The following is a 19,613-nucleotide window of genomic DNA, read 5'->3' as shown; positions in this document are numbered from 1 at the left end:
GACTATCACCAAAATTTTCTAGTTCACAGAGAACCAAAACATTGTTTAACCCGTGAGGGGTCCCCTTGTTAAATGCCATCTAACAAAAATTAGTAGCTCTGAAGAAATTTTTTTTATTTTCTAATTTAGCCTCCTGAATCTTAGCAAGTGCCTCATAGGCTATATAACACGTGTTTTCACTGTGGTTGTAATATGATTCATGCGTAGGCAGTGGAGGGGGGAGGGGTGGAAGCGCGCGCCGCATACTCTGTTAGTTGCCATCTCGACACGGGACCATTCACGTGTTGGCGCATTAGTTTATGCGACATCTATACACGGGACTGATCGCGCGTTAGCGTTTTGTATGCTTAGTTCGCGTTTCTTATGAACAAAGTTTTTAGTCTTTTATTGTTATTTGAGTGTCTAAGTGAAACATTTTAGCGTAGAATTAATTTCAAGTGTCACTTAGTGTGGTGTTATGCAGTTTAGCATTGGAAAATTTTCAAGATGTCTAAGATTCAAGATCATCTTATTCAGTTGGATTGAAGAGGATGAAGAGACTTTTCCTAATCTTGGTAGTGATAGTGAACAAGATGCTCCTTCAGAGCATTCACTCCACGATTCGAACACTGAACAGTCTGGTGAAAGTGACGGGGATCTAGAGGATGCAAATGTAAGCTTTACAAAATCTGGATGCTCCATCAACGTCTGCTATGGACATAGCGGTGCACGAACCTGTAGCTCAGCCAGTAAGGGAGCCTGGACCTATCCAAGTGCAGAGTAGGAGATAACATCCCGGTCAGTGTATGTAGGTAAGGATACTTTCACAAAATGGTACATTCATAAATCTGATGCTAGAAGAACGAAAACTTCTCAACAGAATATTATAAAAAAATTGCCAGGTGTAAAAGGCGCTGCTAAGAACAGTAGAACTATCTTTGATTCATGGAAATTTTTCTTCCCAGATCAAATGATTCAGAACATTGTCAACTTTACCAATGACGAGTTGGATGATATCTCCTCAAACTATGCTCGTGACAAACAAGATTGTCCTAATACTAATGTTGATGAATTGCTATCATTTTTTGGGGTTCTTTATATGTTAGGAGTAAAAAAAGGAAACCACCTAAACACTAGTGAAATGTGGGTCAATGATGGAACTGCCCCCTGACTTTTTCAAAGCAGTCATGTCTCAAAAAAGATTCCATCAGCTTGTAAGAGCAATCAGATTTGATGACAATAGAACCAGGGAGGAACGTAAAAAAATTGACAACTTGGCTGCATTTAGGGATGTATTCGAAACTTTTGTCAGTTTGTGTAAGGAACACTACACTCCAGGAGAGTACGTTACTATTGATGAGATGCTGGAGGCATTTCGGGGAAGATGTAAGTTCAGACAATACCTGAGCAATAAACAGACAAGTATGGTTTATAAAAATTTATGCAATGTCGGACGCTCGAACATTCTATGTGTTGAACATGGAAATTTATCCGGGCAAACAGCCCCCGGGCCCTTATGCGTATGACAACTCAGCAAGTAGCGTGGTTTTGAGACTAATGGAACCTATCGACAGAACAGGAAAGGAAACATTACGATGGATAATTACTATACCTCTGTTCCCTTGCCAATGAGTTGTTTCATGCATCATAGAACCACTATAGTAGGGACTATAAAAAAAAATAAGCGAGAGATCCCAGATTCATTTAAAGATGTCAACGGTAGACCAGTAGGCAGCAGCATGTTTGCTTTTGGCTGTGACCCGAATAGAGCCACATTAGTCTCTTATGTCCCGAAAAAAGGGAAAAATGTTTTGATGTTGTCGACATTTCATGATGATGACTCTATTGATCCCGATTCTGAGGCTAACAACCAAACCAGAGGAGGTCATTACTTTTTATAACATGACCAAAGGTGGGATCGATGTTGTAGACAGAAAGAAAAAGGACTACTCTGTAAAACGTATTAGTAACAGGTGGCCTTTGACGATTTTTTGTGGACTCCTGAATCTGGCAACTATAAAATGGTCAGATTATCTACAACCTGAATACAAAAGACACCATGCAGAGGAGGACTTTCATAACGAGCCTTGCGAGGGACCTAGTAAAGCCGCATATTCTACATAGAGCTTCTATTCAGACCCTCTCACTCCCGTTGAGGACCAGCATCAGGGCTGTCGCCGGTGTAGAACTTCCTGAGCCAAAACCCCCCACCAGGTAGGGATTGATCTTTTTTACCAGTAACTAAAACTGTATACATTTAATATTTTACCGATAAAAAACACCTTGGTCTTACAAAAAACTCTAATTACTTCTTGATTGTGAACACAATAAATTCTTTGATCCGATCCTACATATAAAAAATATATATATATGTATATATATCTGTTTGTATTTTTTTTCAGTTGTCGAGGACGAAAACCAAGGTTGTCACTACTGCCCTGTCAGGAAAAACAGGTTTACTCCATACAAAATGCTCAGCTTGTGAAAGATCCGTATGCAAGGAGCACACTGCCAAAACAAGCTATTGGTGCCACAACTGTGCAGCAGAAGGGAACTAGATCTAAGTTTTTGTTTCTTGTAATAGTTTCCACTTCACATGCATTATTTTTACATTATCAATTTAATTTAGAATGTCTTAAGTAATAAAAAAAACATTTCCTTAGTAACTGAAAAAAATTATTTCAACCTTCTGCATGTGTAAGTAAATGGGGATAAATTAATAAAATTAAAAAAATCCAATAGTTAGTAATTATTTTTGTTATTAATTTTTTTAAATTGCCTGACACTTGTAAAATACAAATTAACTTATCAGGAAACAGGTACAATTGCATTATAAGTGCAAGTTAAGATTTAAAAGCAATAGAGAGCAAATAGCAAAAAAAAACGCAATGTTAGATGGCAGCTATACAGGTGACCTACTACGTAAGTGGAATATACGGGACTCCTCACGGGTTAATGGTGGTGAGAATGTTTAGACGCAGTGTGAACTGGAAAATTTAGATTATAGTCAAGAACTACCATTGATTAATATTAATATTTACATTAATATTTACTATCAAGAGGCTCTCCAATAGAATAATTTTTCAACAGTAGATTTTTTTGTACAAGTCTTAAACTGACTTAGATGGGTGTAATTTTCTGAGATCCTCCAAGACACTTTTGATCACAATAATGTCAATTTGTTATAGTATATATTCAAATGCTACCTTTCTGTGTAATTGTACAAAAAAGTTGTCCCATCCCTTTACACTATACTGGGATGTTCCTGTCAATACATACGAGGCGTGTTCAGAAAGTAAGTACCATTTAAAAAAAAACCAAGTAAAACAATTTTTTTTCAACACAATATTATTTCTACATGAAAGCCCAATCTTAAACTATTTTTTGACATAGTTCACACTGATGTTCAAACATTTGTCGTAGCGGGTGATCAATTTGTTTATAACCTCTTCTTGGAAGGTTCCCGCCAACGAATGTAGCCATGACTCCACGCAACTTTCACTTCATCATCGGTTTCAAGGCATTGGCCGCCTAGCTCACGTTTCATGTGCAGGAACAAGTGGTAGTCAGATGGTGCCAAGTCCGGGCTGTAGGGCGGGTGATCGAATTGCTCCCAACGAAATTGTCGAACTAATATTTGAGTGTCACCAGCGCTGTGGGGCCAAGCATTATCATGGAGCAACACAATTCCGTTACTGAGCATTACTCTCCGTTTGTTTAGAATTGCCCGCCCTTAGTTTTCTTAAGGTTTCGCAATACCTTGCCGCATTAATGATTTCACCTATTGGGAGAAAATCAATCAGCAAAACACCTTTCCGTTCCCAAAAGACAGTTCGCATGATTTTTTTGTGCAGACATTGTTGTCTTGAATTTTTTTTTCTGCGAGGATTGCATGTGTCCCCACTCCATTGACTGCTGTTTGGATTCCGGTATGACATGACAGACCAAAGTTCATCACCTACCACAATTTTGTTTAAAAAATCCTCACCATCATCACTGTAACGTGTGAGAAAATTCAAAGCACTTCAGAGTCTCTTGATTTTGTGCACGTCAGTGAGCATTTTTGGAACCCATCGGGAACACAGCTTGCGATAACCTAAGCGGACAGTAACAATTTCGTACAAAAGGGTGCAAGAAATTTGTTGGAAATCGTCAGATAGCATTTTCATAGTGAAACATCTGTTCTCTTGACTTTTTTTCATCAACTGCCTTTACCAGATCATTGGTAACGAGAGAAGGCCGACCGCTCCGATTCTCATTACGCACATTTGTTCGACTGCCATTGAACATTCTAACCTACTTTCTCACCATTCCTTCACTCATTGTGTCTTCCCCGTAAATATCTTTAAGTTGACGATAAATTTCAGCTGATTTCACATTCTTTGCATTCAAAAATCTTATTACAGAACGAATCTCACAATCGGCGGGATCACTAATTGTCTTAAACATTTTAAACATTCAGAGAAAACTGGAAACACAACGTATAACAACTAAAATGGCGAGAGTCAATAGCCAATGAACAAGGATGACTAGTGTGCATGCGCAGAACACCAATTGCAGCGCTACAGTGGCAGTAAAAGAAACGGTACTTACTTTCTAAACACGTCTCGTAAAAGCAAAATAAGTTAATCTTAACACTTCAGGGGAACACTATCAAGCCAGATTACACAGGGCAAAATGTCCAGATGAAGCAGATATGTTCAATACAGTAGTTTACCCTTCCCTAGAAATTGTATTTGATTTGTTTGGTATTTTTACAATAGCAGATGCTTCACATTAATGCAGCTTCAAACAATAATATGTATTAATTCTTTATTTAAATTAATTTCTTTTTTAATTAAAATTTTAAAGTAGTTTATTAATATTTAATTAAAGAATTTACTGCAACACAAGAGTTTATTTCCAGTTTAGATACAGACTTCAAAAAGTATTATCGTAGTACCATTCCATATTGAATTAGTTTACCATTCTGAATTAATTAATTGTAAGTATTAACGTTAAGATTCCAAAAATTTAGCATCAAAACACACTGGCATCAATTATTTGGTACCAGTATTTGGTGCATACAATGACTAAGTTGCCTGGCACTGATGCTACAAGTAGCAACCACAATGTCTGGTACTAGTAGCATATACGAAAGGATTTATTAAACATTCCACAAACTCAAATACCTGCACAGCAAAATGTCTGGTTCTTTCTCTTTCCGACAGTGTCTGAGGCCTCCTTGGGATCGATATGATTGTCTCATCTTGGTGTTTAGTTATCAGTAATATGCTATCCGGCACTTGACTCAACAAATCTTCTGTGTAACACAGTCCATAGTCTGTAGATTCCAGTTTGTGGCCTGAAACAATGTTATTGTATGGATAGACACATAACTATGGATGTCAATTTTTATTCACAAACTCCTGGACTCCTCAAAAATGACTCCAGGTTAAACAAAATTGATTCTGTCAAGTTTTTTTTTTTAAATATGGAATTTTAATTGTTCATAGCTTATACATTTACAAATCTGTAATGTATATCAAATGCAACCAAATTAATACACAAAACTGAAATAATAGACAATAATACAAATAACAAACACTTGATTTGTTTATATACATTTTATAGCTGACAATGTTTTAAAACAATAAAAAATATAAATAACTGCATAATACATTATCTATAATTACAGTTTATCTGACAAGAATTCCTTATAAATTTTTTTGAAGAACAACAGTAAGATAAGGCAAATGGAAAAACTCATAACTTCTATTATAGGGCATTTCCTTTCTGTTTATCTTAACTACCTCAGTGAGTGTAATTGAATACTTGATTTATACAACATGTTATACGTGACACCATTCTTGTTTGCAGTGTATATCTTACACACAAATAAATCTTGAATGACCAGAGTAAGCAGCCTGGAATGTGGAGGTTATACAATAGTGTGACCTGGTATCCGATGAGATTAACTGGAAAATACAAAACGTTCATTGATATTTTCTTTTTGAAATATGTTTTTGGAACAATTTTTGGTAATAGGTGAATGTTTGCTCCCACTGGTCAGGTAAGGAACGTCACAGTGGAAAGTAGGTCATACAGTATTATAACCTGACTATTAAGATAGATCATAACTCAATCTTAAGAGTTTACCGTGTTTACATAACGTCACCTCTTAATATAGAAATAAGAAGGTAGCTTTTAGTTCTAAAAAATCTTGTACATTTAACCTACTGGCCTATTGTGACGAGATTATCTTACCGTTAGTACTCTGCACCGTGAAATACTTTGACAAGGCCATCTCACTACCAAGTAGTTCGCTGTTTACTCACAAGATATCAACACTATTCAGTCTTAATTTTGTTTCTCTGTTCTATGGAATAAATTTACTTTGCAGACTGACTAGCAACAAAGTTGAAGAAGGAGAAAATAAACAGATGATCGGCTCAGTGACAGCTGACTCGAGTAAACGAACAGTCGGTGTGTAAAATGGTGACATGAAGCTATACGTAATAGAGAAATTGATAGATGCATTGATAATGACGGATTTATTTTAAGTAACTCTGACAGTGTTTATAGTGAAGCGGGTTCACATGATGAGGAAGAGTTCGAGCGTGACGGTTATTTAGAATTTAGTGATGACGAATCTGACGATTACCAATGCCCACTCTGTCATTGTCCATTTTTATTTTTAAATTAATATAAACTAACAAAATTAACATTAATATTTTAAGTTTTATGTTATTTTACTTACATACTACACTAGATGGATATACTATAACTCCGAAATTTCATTACAAATAGAGAAGTACAAGTGAAGTAACAGGATCTCAAACATAAGTTTAGTTTCCATTTTCATGAAACTAATTGGATTTATTGTGGAATTCAGAGGCTGTAAAAACTATTAGGCCAATAGAACATTACAGATAATATTTTACCTACCAAGTCATAAAATCTCTATTATATTAGTTTTTTTTATATTCATTTGCACATAATATGTCGACACAGTCAAAATAAAGTTTATGTTACCAGCAAAACATTTATTTGTTCAAAAAGTTTCTCATTTAACCGCAAGTGTTGCCGACACGTTACCTAGAGTGCGCTCCCAAACAGTTGGCAATTCCTGCAGGCTCAGCTGCTTGCTGGACTGTGACTTCACTAGCTTCAGTAGATCTGTAGAAAACCGTTCTATCTGAGCTTGGTGTGTCAGGGTCACCATTCTTCCATTGCCTTCCCCCATCACCTGCAGGCAGCCACAGAATAAGGATACTAGTTTGTGACAAGAACAAGAACTCTACGTTTCATTATAGGAATAAAGATTACTGATTGCGACATTGAACACTTTTACTATCGAAGAGCACAGTAGTCGTATGTTATGACACTCCTATTATCAGACATCGAGATGCTTGGTACCCAATGTCAAAATGTAAACAATTTTTTTTTCTCCTATGCAACAACTCATGTTTAAGTGCTTAAGGTGCAAAAACCTATCACACCCACCAGAAGTGGAAAAGTCTAATTGACTGATTAGATCCTCCAGAGGAAATCTGCAACTTTATCACAAGAAATGCTCCATAGTTTAGGCTACACTGTCTACAAAACAGACTAATCACAACAATATCTATACTGAGTAGATATTTCTTATTCAAAATATTACAGAAGAACTCTTTTCACTTAACCCTGGCTCTGGCATATACAGGGGTGCTGAAAAGTCCCGGGACGGTCTAATAACTTTTGAACTAATTACAATATAAGAACCAAAATTTACATCAAGCTTTTGCTCATATAAAACTATTATTTTATGTATTTCACCATGATATCCTGCTTATGGGGGACGTCCCACTAGGGGTTGGTGAAAATTCCTAAATAGAAGCATAGGTCGAGTCGTACATCAAATTAAAGCTCTTTTAATTAGAAACATTTTAGCGAAAATCTGACGTAAAACAGTTGACGCATTACAAAATGGCGGCCACTCAAAGATTATAAAATACAGAATTTTTCAAATGCAAACATTCTGGTTGTTAGAGAAAACTGAGACACTTAATCTTTTATTTTACTTCTTTTACTTCAAATCACTTACCAAAACAGTTATAACAAATGTTCAAAGTGTTTGCCTTCAGTTTGCTGACAATATCCCAATCGATTGTAGAACGCTGATATCGCATTGTTTATCTGGAATTCCTTATCAGCAGGTAAGGTTATTACCTTCCTTATCTGGAAGGTAATCAGCTGGAGCAAACAAGACCAAAAAGACAACAATGAAATTGCCAGCTGACAGATACAGTTGTTTTATCAACTCAGTCACTTAGAAGTCTTCAAGCCCTAATTTTGCAAGTAGTTTCAGTAGTGCTAGTTTATTTTGCTATGGCGCTTTCCGAGAGAGAAAGAATAACTTTATTAATGATGCGCGGGTTTGGTGACCGTATTAGATCATGTGATGAGGTAAGGCATCTGTTTAATGAAAATATCTGGTTTCAGCAAGATGGAGCCCCTCCACATTATGGCGTACATGCAAGACATTTTTTAGACAATGTCTTTCCACATAAGTGGATTGGTAGAAGGGGAACAATAGAATGGCCTGCCCGTTCTCCAGATTTGTCCCCTTTAGACTACTTCTTTTGGGGCTACCTCAAAGAAAAAGTGTTTAAAACAAAACCTCAAAATTTGGATGAGTTGAGAAACCGTATTGTAAGAGAAGCTCAGGGTGTTCCTGTCCAAGCTTTAAACAATGCGATATCAGCGTTCTACAATCGATTGGGATATTGTCAGCAAACTGAAGGCAAACACTTTGAACATTTGTTATAACTGTTTTGGTAAGTGATTTGAAGTAAAAGAAGTAAAATAAAAGATTAAGTGTCTCAGTTTTCTCTAACAACCAGAATGTTTGCATTTGAAAAATTCTGTATTTTATAATCTTTGAGTGGCCGCCATTTTGTAATGCGTCAACTGTTTTACGTCAGATTTTCGCCAAAATGTTTCTAATTAAAAGAGCTTTAATTTGATGTACGACTCGACCTATGCTTCTATTTAAGAATTTTCACCAACCCCCAGCGGGACGTCCCCCATAAGCAGGATATCATGGTGAAATACATAAAATAATAGTTTTATATGAGCAAAAGCTTGATGTAAATTTTGGTTCTTATATTGTAATTAGTTCAAAAGTTATTAGACCGTCCCGGGACTTTTCAGCACCCCTGTAGAATATAATCTATGTTAGCAGGACACTTTGCAAGCTTTATTTAATCAAATTAATAAAATTAAAGATGGCACACTAATCACAATTATATCACATATTGTTATTTTTAGAATGAGTTGACTTTATTTTAAAATATTTTCAGGACGACTCATTCTTCACGGGCAGGAACAAAAATTTAATTGGAAAGTGAATTAAAAGTTGAAGAGATTATTAACACCATGAAAGTTTTAGAATAAGAAGATACTTTTAGCAGCCAATAGCACTACATAAATACAGTATATTTTAAGAAATGTGTAAAATATACCGCATTACCTAAAATATCACAAGGTCCTTGCACTTTTAGACTAAATCATGGAATAGTTTACAGCAATGCTGTAGCACTAAAAGGGTTAATACAAAAATTACTTTTGAAACTTCACATGTACTACATTTAATTTCATACATTTTTATCCATTTCGGTAATTTCAAATAAAATACTTTAACAATGTAAAATGTACAAACTCTATTAATTTTTAAGTTTGAGACAGTATCATAGTTTAATGGCACACTTGTATTGTATGAGTAAATACATCAATAAAAATATAGGCATGTTAATTTAAATAATAGATGGGTGTGTAACGCACCTGGATGACATCCGGCAGGTTCTCTAAGAGATCTATTAGTTTGCAACAGCCATAGTCAGCGACTCTAATATGTTTCCCAAAGTGCTGGCGGTATGCCGGTGCCAAGCGGTTAAACATTATCTGGCACCCCACTTGGTTCCTCAACAGTTCTGTGAGCTCCTGTCCCAGCTGGCCCAGGAGAGTGGTGACTCCTCCCTGCATCGTCTGTTCTGCAAATGTCAATTGAGTGTGAAATTAATTGAGAGCAAATAAAAGTACAAATTTATTACTAATAGCATTAATAAGTAAAATTGCCTCTGTTAGTAATACGTGTATGGTTAAATGCAAATCTGAATCTGAATTTGCGTTCTTAATAACGTGTCAAATATAAACAGGACAGGTTACCTAAAAAGATACAGAAGGAGTTATTGACCTACAATCTGTTGATACGCAAATACCCAGTATGTTAGAGAGAGGAAAAAACCCGAGGACAAGACGTGAATTTAGCTGTAGAACAGTGAATTCTAATCAAGTTATTGGCCAAGAAAGGGGTGGGTTCGGGGACAATACCTTGTCAAGAAGTGTTATATTTGCTTAACACAAAGAATTTACTGAAGGACATGCATAAGATGAACAAGCGCCACAAACGGCACCCTTGGATAAGTGCAACCAAGGTCAACATTGAGGCAGTCCAAAACCTCATTAAGGAAATTTGACACATCTCTCTATGAAACTGTTGAGGAACTCAATATCAATTATGAGTGTATCCAACGGATCATGACAGAAGACTTGGGATATCACAGAGTATCCGTTAGGTGGGTTTCACGTCTGTTATTGGACAATTACCATTAACCGTCCAAATCAAATAGGAAAAATTAAATGGAAAAGAAATGGCGATAGAGCACTGGTAAAGGCAAAAACACAGTTGGCTGCTGGAAAAGGAATGGGAATGGTAAGTTGGTATTGGTAAGGTGCTTTTCATGTTGAGTTTCTTCTTCATCAATGCAGAAGTACTGGATGTCACAAAATTTTCATTTAGGAGGTACAAAAAGCAGCAATCGACCAGAAGTGACATTCTTCTCCAGAATAAAACCAAGCCACACACAGCTAACGTGACTTTCATATTTTGACACCCCTCAAAGAAGCTCTTAAGAGATCAGCATTTTGGGACAACAAAGCAGTGAAGGCATTTGTACTTCAATGGCTAAGAAACTGTTTTAAGATTATCTATTAATATTTTACCTTTTTATCAAAAAGTTTATTTATAAAAGTTAATCAGTTCTCAATTTCCGGTCTACCAGCTTGACAGTAATATGTTCCAAGAACCAGAGATGATAAATGACTAATTGTTTTCAATATTCAGCATTTTTAACTAGAAAGTTTATGTAAATCGGTTGGAGTTGTCTGGAATCTCTTTACAGAATATTGTTAAAGATAAACCGCTCGCAAAGAAACCTGCATAGAAGCAAATATCTGAGCAGCCATGCGCACAAGAGACCCTCTCCAGTGGTGGGGAGTGAGGCAAGAATCTCCTCGTCTCTGTTTTGTCAGCTGTGTGGGTCGTGTCTCGCTCACGCAATCTACACTGCAGTTTACACTGCAACTACGTACCTATTCTATAAGTATATTGTATTTTTGTTTGTAGGCCTATACAAGCGTAAAATATTAATTGAACAGACTGATATAGCCATAGACGTATCCAGGGAGCTTGCATTTTGGTGTGAGGCTAGCCGATAAGTGGCTGTGGCCAGGTCAGGGGATAGAGCAAGTGTGGGAGTGCCGAGCAGTGGTGGGGATACTGGAAGAGAGGGACATCACAACAGCGGAGGGGTACTTATCCCACCCTGCATAAACTAAAATCGCCCAGTGTCTTTTTGTAAGTGGTTTACCTATAGTATATAAAATAGAGCATCATACTGATATAACTGTATTAGACCGCAATATTGTACCTAATTTACATTATGATACAATATGTCTCAATGCAATCAAAATTCAATGCAATCAAAATTATTTTGCTTTGAATGAGCATAATGTTGATGAGGAAAATAAAATGTGTTTTAAACAAAATACCCAACTTTAGATTAGCGGATGGTTTTTTTTAGAAATGCATCAAGGGGTGGTTCTTGCATTCTCGTCCATGAATCTTTCTCTCTTATAAAAGTAAGGAATGATTTAAATATTTTTAATGAAGAACTATGTTTTGAAGGATCGTTTGTAGAAATAGAATGTTTTAAATCTACTAGTGGTTTCTATATATAGAATCCCTGGGAGTTGCATCACTAAATTGTTTTTAATTAAATTCAGGGGCCCTTTTAAATTGTTTTACAAAAGGAAACTCTAAAAAAACAAGTAATTATTGCAGCAGATTTCAATATAAATGTGTTGGTGGATTGACTCTACCGTCAAGTACTTTGAGATCCTAATCATTAGTTCAGGTTTCTCACTAAATGTAAGGCAACTACAAGAATTACTAAGACCTCTAAAACATGTATTGACAATATTTTAACAAGTGTTAACTATGTACACAACGCCTATATAAATATTGACCTAGGTTTGTCTGATCATAATGCTTTACTTGTTCAGCTGCCTAAAGGCAAAAAATATCAAAAATAAAAATAACTCTTACATCTTTAAAAAAAACGATTATTTCCAATAAAAAAAAGTTCCCTTATTTGTGGACAGACTATCCTGTTATATGGAATACTTTATTCTTGACAAGTCTGTTGATGAGAGTTATAAAAGATTTTTATCTATAATCAAGCTGTCTCTTGATGAAATTTTTCCTGTCAATGCTATCCCTTCCAAGTAAAGGAGAAAACCAAAGAAAATGGATTACTCAGGGAATCATAAAATCCTCTGAAAATAAAAGAAGGCTTCATATTCAATCAAAGTACTGTACAGATCCTTTATTTCTAAGTTATGTCAAAAAATATAAAAAAGTGTTCAATAAGGTTGTTGTGGAAGCGAAGAAATCGTGTAATAGTTCTTATATAATAGATTCTAAAAACAAACTAAAGGCAATGTGGAATGTAATTAAAGATGAACTAGGTCTTAATAAAATCAGTAAAAATTACATTAAATTTAAAGATTAATGATAATGAGATAGATGACCCGATATATGTAGCTAAACTTTTCCAACAATCAATATACAAATATAGTAGAGATATTTAAAAGTTCCAAAAGTTCCTGTCACATTACCCTCTTCACATTATCTTACATGTGAACAAAATGACATTGAGTTGCAAGTTTTTTCACCCACTAACAAAACTGAGGTCAAAAATATAATTTTAAATCTGAGCAACAGTAGTTTCAAGTGGATGGGATGAGATCCCTAATAAGATACTTAAATGGTCTGTTGATACAATCTCTGATGTACTAAGTGGACTTATATAATAAGTCCTTATGTGAAGGAATTTTTCCTGAATACTATTGAAGTTTTCAGAAATTCACCCAATACACAAAAAGGGTTCACGTAGTGAAATAAACAATTATAGACCAATTTCTCTTCTAAGTTCGATTTCAAAAAATTATGAAAAAATTATCCATAGCAGACTTTTTGACTTTTTAGAATCTAATTAACAAATTATGTAAAGAGCAGTATGGCTTTAGAAAAAATTCTAGTACACAAGCAGCTCTTTTCTCTTTCGTAAACAGTACCATTGAAGCCTTGGATGAGTCAAGTTACACTGCAGGAGTTTTCTGTCACTTATCTAAGGCTTTTGATTGTGTAAAACCGCACACTTTTGCTGACAAAGTTAAGAAGAATGGGTGTCAAAGGCACAGCTCTTACACTATTATATTCTTATTTATTTAACCGTAAACAGAGGACAGTTATTACTAATAAATCAGGAAAATATTATTCTAATTGGGCAGATGTAAAACATGGTGTACCCCAAGGGGTCCATATTAGGCCCACTGTTATTCATTATCTATGTCAATGACCTGCCAAATTACCTTCCTAAAGAAAGTTTGTAGCCTCTTTTTATATGCAGATGATACAACTGCTTTAATTAGACGGAAAATGTTAAGTGACTTAGAAACTTTACACCAAAGTGTCATTGACAAACTTCACAAAAATTTTCCTTACTCACGGTCTGTTGTTAAATCGAGACAAGACTAATACATTACGCTTTAAATTAAGAAATGATAATTTTTGTAAAGGGTTTAGTAATAATACACACGTAGTAAAATTTTTAGGCATACATTTAGACACTAAATTAAATTTTTCCAACCATATCAATATGTTAAATAAGAAACTTAATTCAACCAGATATGCTTTGAGTATACTAGTTCGAATAACATCTTTGGAAGTTGGTTTTTAGCTGTATATTATGCCCATGTATACTCGATGTTGAGTTATGGAATTACTTTGTGGGGTAAACTGCTCAGATGTGCAAAAACTCTTTATTAGTCAAAAGTCAATTATTAGAACAATAGGTCATTGCAACTCAAGAACAACATGTAACCGTTATTTAAAAAATTTAACATCCTTACTTTGCCATGTATATACATTTTTGAAATGCTTAAATTAGTACATAAGAATCCTGATCAATTTGAAAAATACAAATTTAATCATAGATACCACACAAGAAAATTGTAATTTGTTTCAATATCCGGGCACATAAACTAAAAAAATTTTGAAACTAGTCCTCTTTATCTAGGTTTGAAATTATATAATAATATTCCACAGGCATATAAAAAAACTTCCCTTATCTACATTTTACTAAAAAATTAAAAGAAGTACTTTGTCAAAAAAACATATTACAATTAAACATAACATCATCTAATTAAACAAATGAATTAGATGATGACAAAAAAGAATGCCGAAAAAATGAAAGGCCCAAAGTAAATGAATTCTTTGAAGATGGTTTATGATGATAACGAATAGTAAAAATATATCTTCAAAAGATCTACAATTGGTTTAGCCTTAGATTTAATCAATGTTTCTTTTTTATGTTTTATAGATCAATGTGTCAAAAGTTATTTTTTATAAGTATGAAAATAATGTTTTAGAATAAGTTTAGTTTATGTAGTTTTTAATCATTGACTATTGTACCAGTTTTTATTACATTGTGATACCAGAAAACGTATTGTACAATAAATATTTGTCTATTGTCTAGATACAATCTTTTCATGACAAAACATCATATATTTATAATGTAGCAAAAACAACAGAATGTAAAAGAGTTTAATCACCAAAATGAGATACAAAAGAATTAAGGTTGAGAATGCTATAATGATTAGCTTTAGAACCAGTAATACGTCTAACCTTAAGGCAAACTAACATTATTAAAAAAAAAAAATGTCATCCTCTATCATTAATCAACAAGTATAATAAACTGATATGATGCAATTTATCTCTTACTTTTTACTGAAAGTGAGCTAAATTGTAGGTGTTTTCCGCAAGCAGTCTTGACGAGTTCTACGTTGCGGACGCAAGTTACTAGGTGCTCCAGTGGTACGCTGGGTCCACCCAGGCAGAACTGCTGGTACTTTGCAGCATAGCAGTCCGGCAAACTAGAAATCAATAAGAGATCAGCAATGGATATGTATTACTGACCCTTTAACTTAATTTACTGCTTAAACAAAAGTTACTTATGCCAAAATGGAAAGCCTATACACTGTATGTTAGCTTTTGAAAAACATCAAATAATAACATATCAACTAAAAACAGATATCTTTTATAACCTTCAAAATAACAGTTTCTTTTGTTATTCACTGTGTGTAGTATGAATATGTTGCCTCTATATTACACAACACACAACTATGCAAATAAAATTACAGGAACAAAACAATATATTACTAAACAAATATGAAAAGAAGTATATAAAATATTTCATGCGCTACTGTATATAGAGTGAGCAAACTAACCTGGCTAGTGGCAGGTGGTTGTCGTGTGACTTGATTAACTCTGCAAGTCGCACTGCCAGGTCACCAAGTCGTATTGTTACACTCAGTACACTTTCTGCCACACTCTCTGTTACATCTCGGCTGTGCACTGCACACCGCGACAGATCTGGCTGCTTCCCTCCTTCAAGCAGCATCTACAATCCCATATTTTACATACTCTTTTGTTGTTTCTACATTCAATGAATAATGTTACAGAAAGTGCTAAGTAGTGTAATATCGGTAGTAGTATTACTACATATATTAACTCCTTCGTCATAAAAAACATCACCTTCATATGACCATTATTTATGAAAAGACCATCTATGTTTTGACAGAAACTAGTTCCTCCATACGCTGCTATATTTCTGGTCCTACAAAAACCCAAATGAATGATTTGACAATGAAAACCCCTAAACAAACATTATTAAAAACACAGACTATTTTCCCTATAAACAAAAATTAGGTTTTTAGAATGTTTGTTGCATTTAAGATACATTTTGAATTCCACTTCAAATAAAACCTGTAAGGACAACAGAAGAGAAAAAAATAAATTCAAAAGCAATTTTACGACAAACTATGCCTTTCTGTCAAGCATAGTGTTGGCACTTTTTATGATGGCAACATAGCGAGGGAGTTTTTCTATCACCCAAAGACAACAACAGAAATTACTGGACTCGAGAATGAAGTTATTAATAGATTTTTGTGTGGTCCTATAGGTGATTTCATCAACTCAAAAAATATACCATAATAAATATTGATTGTATACCGAGGAAACTGCAGAAATATTCATGAAGCATTATGGTAGGTACTACATGCCACAGGAAAATATATTGGAATCATTTATAATTTCCATAGGGAAATTTTCCAAAGAGGCAAAGGAGGCCTTGAATAAAATATTGCAAGAAGTAAGAGAGTTTAGACTCAGAAAAATAAACAGGATTTTGACTAACAAAGATATTTTGCACAACTTTCTAATTAACCTCTCAAATTTCTAATATACCATTTTAAATTGTAATATTTGTACCTAAAATAATTAACTTATTTAAGTCTGAATTTTAGACATAGATAATTAGTGATTTTGTTATTATAAGGGTGTTAAAATGTTATGTCCAGTGCAAGAGGCAGTTTTGTCTCACTTTGCCATGTAGGAAAGTCAATATTCACTAAACTTTTCACTTTGTTATGGTTAGAAACAATTATGTTCCTAATTAATTATCGGTTTAATACATTGCGAAAAACTAAAAAGGACACCCATGAAATTTCCTCTTCATTTTGTAGGATTATTCTGTTAAGTTTGGTTGAATATCAAAATTGTATCTCAATTAAAGATTTTTTGAAATAATGTGTACAATTGTAATGTGTCTAGCCCAACTGCACACAACCGGTTTTGAGGAAAGCAACAGTTTATAAAAATATTATTTACTCATCTTATTTGTGACTGATTTTATCTATCATTTAAGCAAAAGAAGCCTGGTAACAAAAAGAAAAAGGCCGGATTAAAGCAAGTTTACTTCATTTACTCTACCAATATATTACTCTTATTAAACAAAGAATACAGTATCATATAATGGGAATTCTAATTTTCCCCTCTTCCTCAACAAAAGTACGCTATAACCGTTACCAACTGTTATTGTTCTTTCACAGTAATTATTTTTTGTAAAAGAGACGATTTTATAATAAGGGCCATCTCTCTCTATATGGTGCACGTGATTGTCGCTACATACATGCTTGCCTTGCAAACACACACTTAACAGTAGCATATCTGTAGCTAACTGTATCACTGTGCCTATTATTAAACATTATTAAATCACCCGCCACCTGTGAAATTCCATCAGTGATACATTTTTAACCACAAAAAAACATGCTGACTGCTAGCCGTCAGCTTTGTGAAGTGTACATAGATACCGTAATGGGTGAAGGTAAAGTTTGAAAATGGGTAAAAGAGTTTATAGATAGCCAAGTATGTGTTCTGTAGTCTCAGAAACTTGGTGACAGCAATTGATACGAACATTCATGAGGACAAACAATTCACAATAACCACCTGTTATTGTGGAATTTCCAACGAATTATTGTCAGTGGAATGATGACACACATCCTGTCCTCTCAAAGTCAAGCCCAAACAAATACTGTCACAGTGAGAGATCATGGCAAAATTTATTAGGATAGGCATGGTGGTTTGCTAGTGGAATTCAAGCCACGAGGAATAATCAACACAGAAGCATACTGTGTAACCCTAACTGAACTCCACAGAGAGATACAAAACAAAAGTCATGGCAAACTTATGAAGAAAATTTCGCATTATTCTTACAGTCATAAACGTACGGCTGACAGAATTTCACAGGTGGCAGGCGGTTCAATAATAACTTAACTTAAGAGGTGGCAGGCTCCGGATATAGCATGGTAAGTCGTTGTTTAAGTAGCAGCGTCGGACAACCAGCACACTTACATTGCCTCATTGTTTTTAAAGGAGTAGATATTATCCGTTGCAATGAAACTCATACGTTTGCAATGAAACTCATAAGAGGCAGAATCAAACGTCTCGCTAATACTATGATTTGTTAGTTTTATATTATTTTTAGCGCCTTCTATGCATAAGGAAATAGTTATGCAGAACTACTGGCCCATCCGTACAGTTGTGATTGTGACTGAAGTCGTTAGTTATTGATTACTTTCATGTATGGTTCTAAGTGTAGTGTTCTAAGTGTGTTTTCAGTGTTCCTTTTTGTAATATACTACTACTATACACTTTAAATAAATGGTTAAACTTAATTTGTATTCTGATGATTATAGCTAGAAATAATAAATAACTCAGTATGATACAAATGTGAACTTTAATGATGATAAATTGACATACAGGTTTGAATTTTGAAACAAGATGGAGGATACAATAATGGTAAATATTTTAAATACAGTTCTTAAATTTTAGGGCAGGGTGGTCGTGCTGGCTTAATGAAATAGAAATATTAGGTATTGTTTTTAATAAAAGATATTGTAATTTTGAAAAATAATTTTGTTAAATTTTAATTATATTAATTTTGAATTGTTAGCCAAATCGAATGTTCCTGGGGTTTATGTTCTTCCAATGGATCACTGTTAAATTTAAAAGGAATTTTCTCACCCAATGTCTCTGTCTTCTGCTTCTTTGTACTTCAGGGATAATATGAATTTAATAAATTAACCTTTCTTTTGAACCAAAAACTGCTGAATAAAATGTAACCAGTTTCTTTATTTAAAATAATAATCTTGCTTCACTTCTTCTATATCCCTCTCTCCTCTTCACTTTTAAACCTCTGCTCCCTTCACTCTTCAACAATCATCCCTGCACACTGTATCACTGACTTTAGTTTACTTTATAACTTTTGAGTTTTATATGTAATAAGGTGAATTTTGATTAATATTGATATATTTAATTTTGTATTTATTATTGTTTGTATTAAAATTTGAGACAATTTATAAATAATTATTCCTTAATTATTTTATTATTATTACTAATAAATTTCTAAATTAAATTAAATATTGAAATGAATGTGAGATGGGTGTAATGAAATGAGTCATTACATTTTATTTTGAATTTATCTATAATCAATATCATTTACAACAGTAGTTTCAGGGCCTTGAATACATTAAATACAAAAATGTAGGCTATATAATAGTTTTTTGCATATTCCTTATAAATGAAAATAATGTGTTTGTATATTTGCTTAATATACATGAAAAATGTGAACATGTCCTTTCAAATCATATAAACTATTTCTGAAATTACCACTAAATTTGTGATAAAATGTATATATTGGAATTGTTTCTTTATAAAGCTTGAAATCCAAGTAGAGAATGGAATTAGAGGATAAAACTTTATTTTTTATATGTTTTACATAGCTTTTGGTGCATCATAAACTAAGGATGGTAGTTAAAAATTTCTGTATAAAATATTTGTTTATGTTATTTTATGAAAATAATTACAC

At 34.0% G+C, this 19,613-nt stretch overlaps 1 protein-coding gene across 4 annotated transcripts in view; it reads right to left on the bottom strand.

Moving 5' to 3' along the window:
* Positions 1 to 19,613, bottom strand: part of LOC124353923 (meiosis regulator and mRNA stability factor 1-like) — a 98,591-nt gene that overhangs the window by 35,755 nt on the left and 43,223 nt on the right. For all 4 annotated transcript variants that reach the window (XR_006921644.1, XM_046803981.1, XM_046803983.1 and 1 more), the window contains 5 exons: positions 15,634 to 15,806; positions 15,128 to 15,279; positions 9,784 to 9,992; positions 7,057 to 7,207; positions 5,151 to 5,323 (listed from right to left, as the gene is read on the bottom strand). Coding sequence is in view for 3 of the 4 variants with exons in the window: in XM_046803981.1 (XP_046659937.1) it covers positions 5,151 to 5,323; positions 7,057 to 7,207; positions 9,784 to 9,992; positions 15,128 to 15,279; positions 15,634 to 15,806 (858 nt within the window). In the remaining variant the exon portion in view is untranslated. The remainder of the gene's footprint in view (positions 1 to 5,150; positions 5,324 to 7,056; positions 7,208 to 9,783; positions 9,993 to 15,127; positions 15,280 to 15,633; positions 15,807 to 19,613) is intronic.

This window comes from Homalodisca vitripennis, chromosome 2 (assembly GCF_021130785.1).
Source record: "Homalodisca vitripennis isolate AUS2020 chromosome 2, UT_GWSS_2.1, whole genome shotgun sequence".
NCBI classification, from domain to species: domain Eukaryota; kingdom Metazoa; phylum Arthropoda; class Insecta; order Hemiptera; family Cicadellidae; genus Homalodisca; species Homalodisca vitripennis.
Note: the sequence above shows the minus strand (reverse complement) of the source record. Positions and strands in the feature narration are given on the sequence as shown.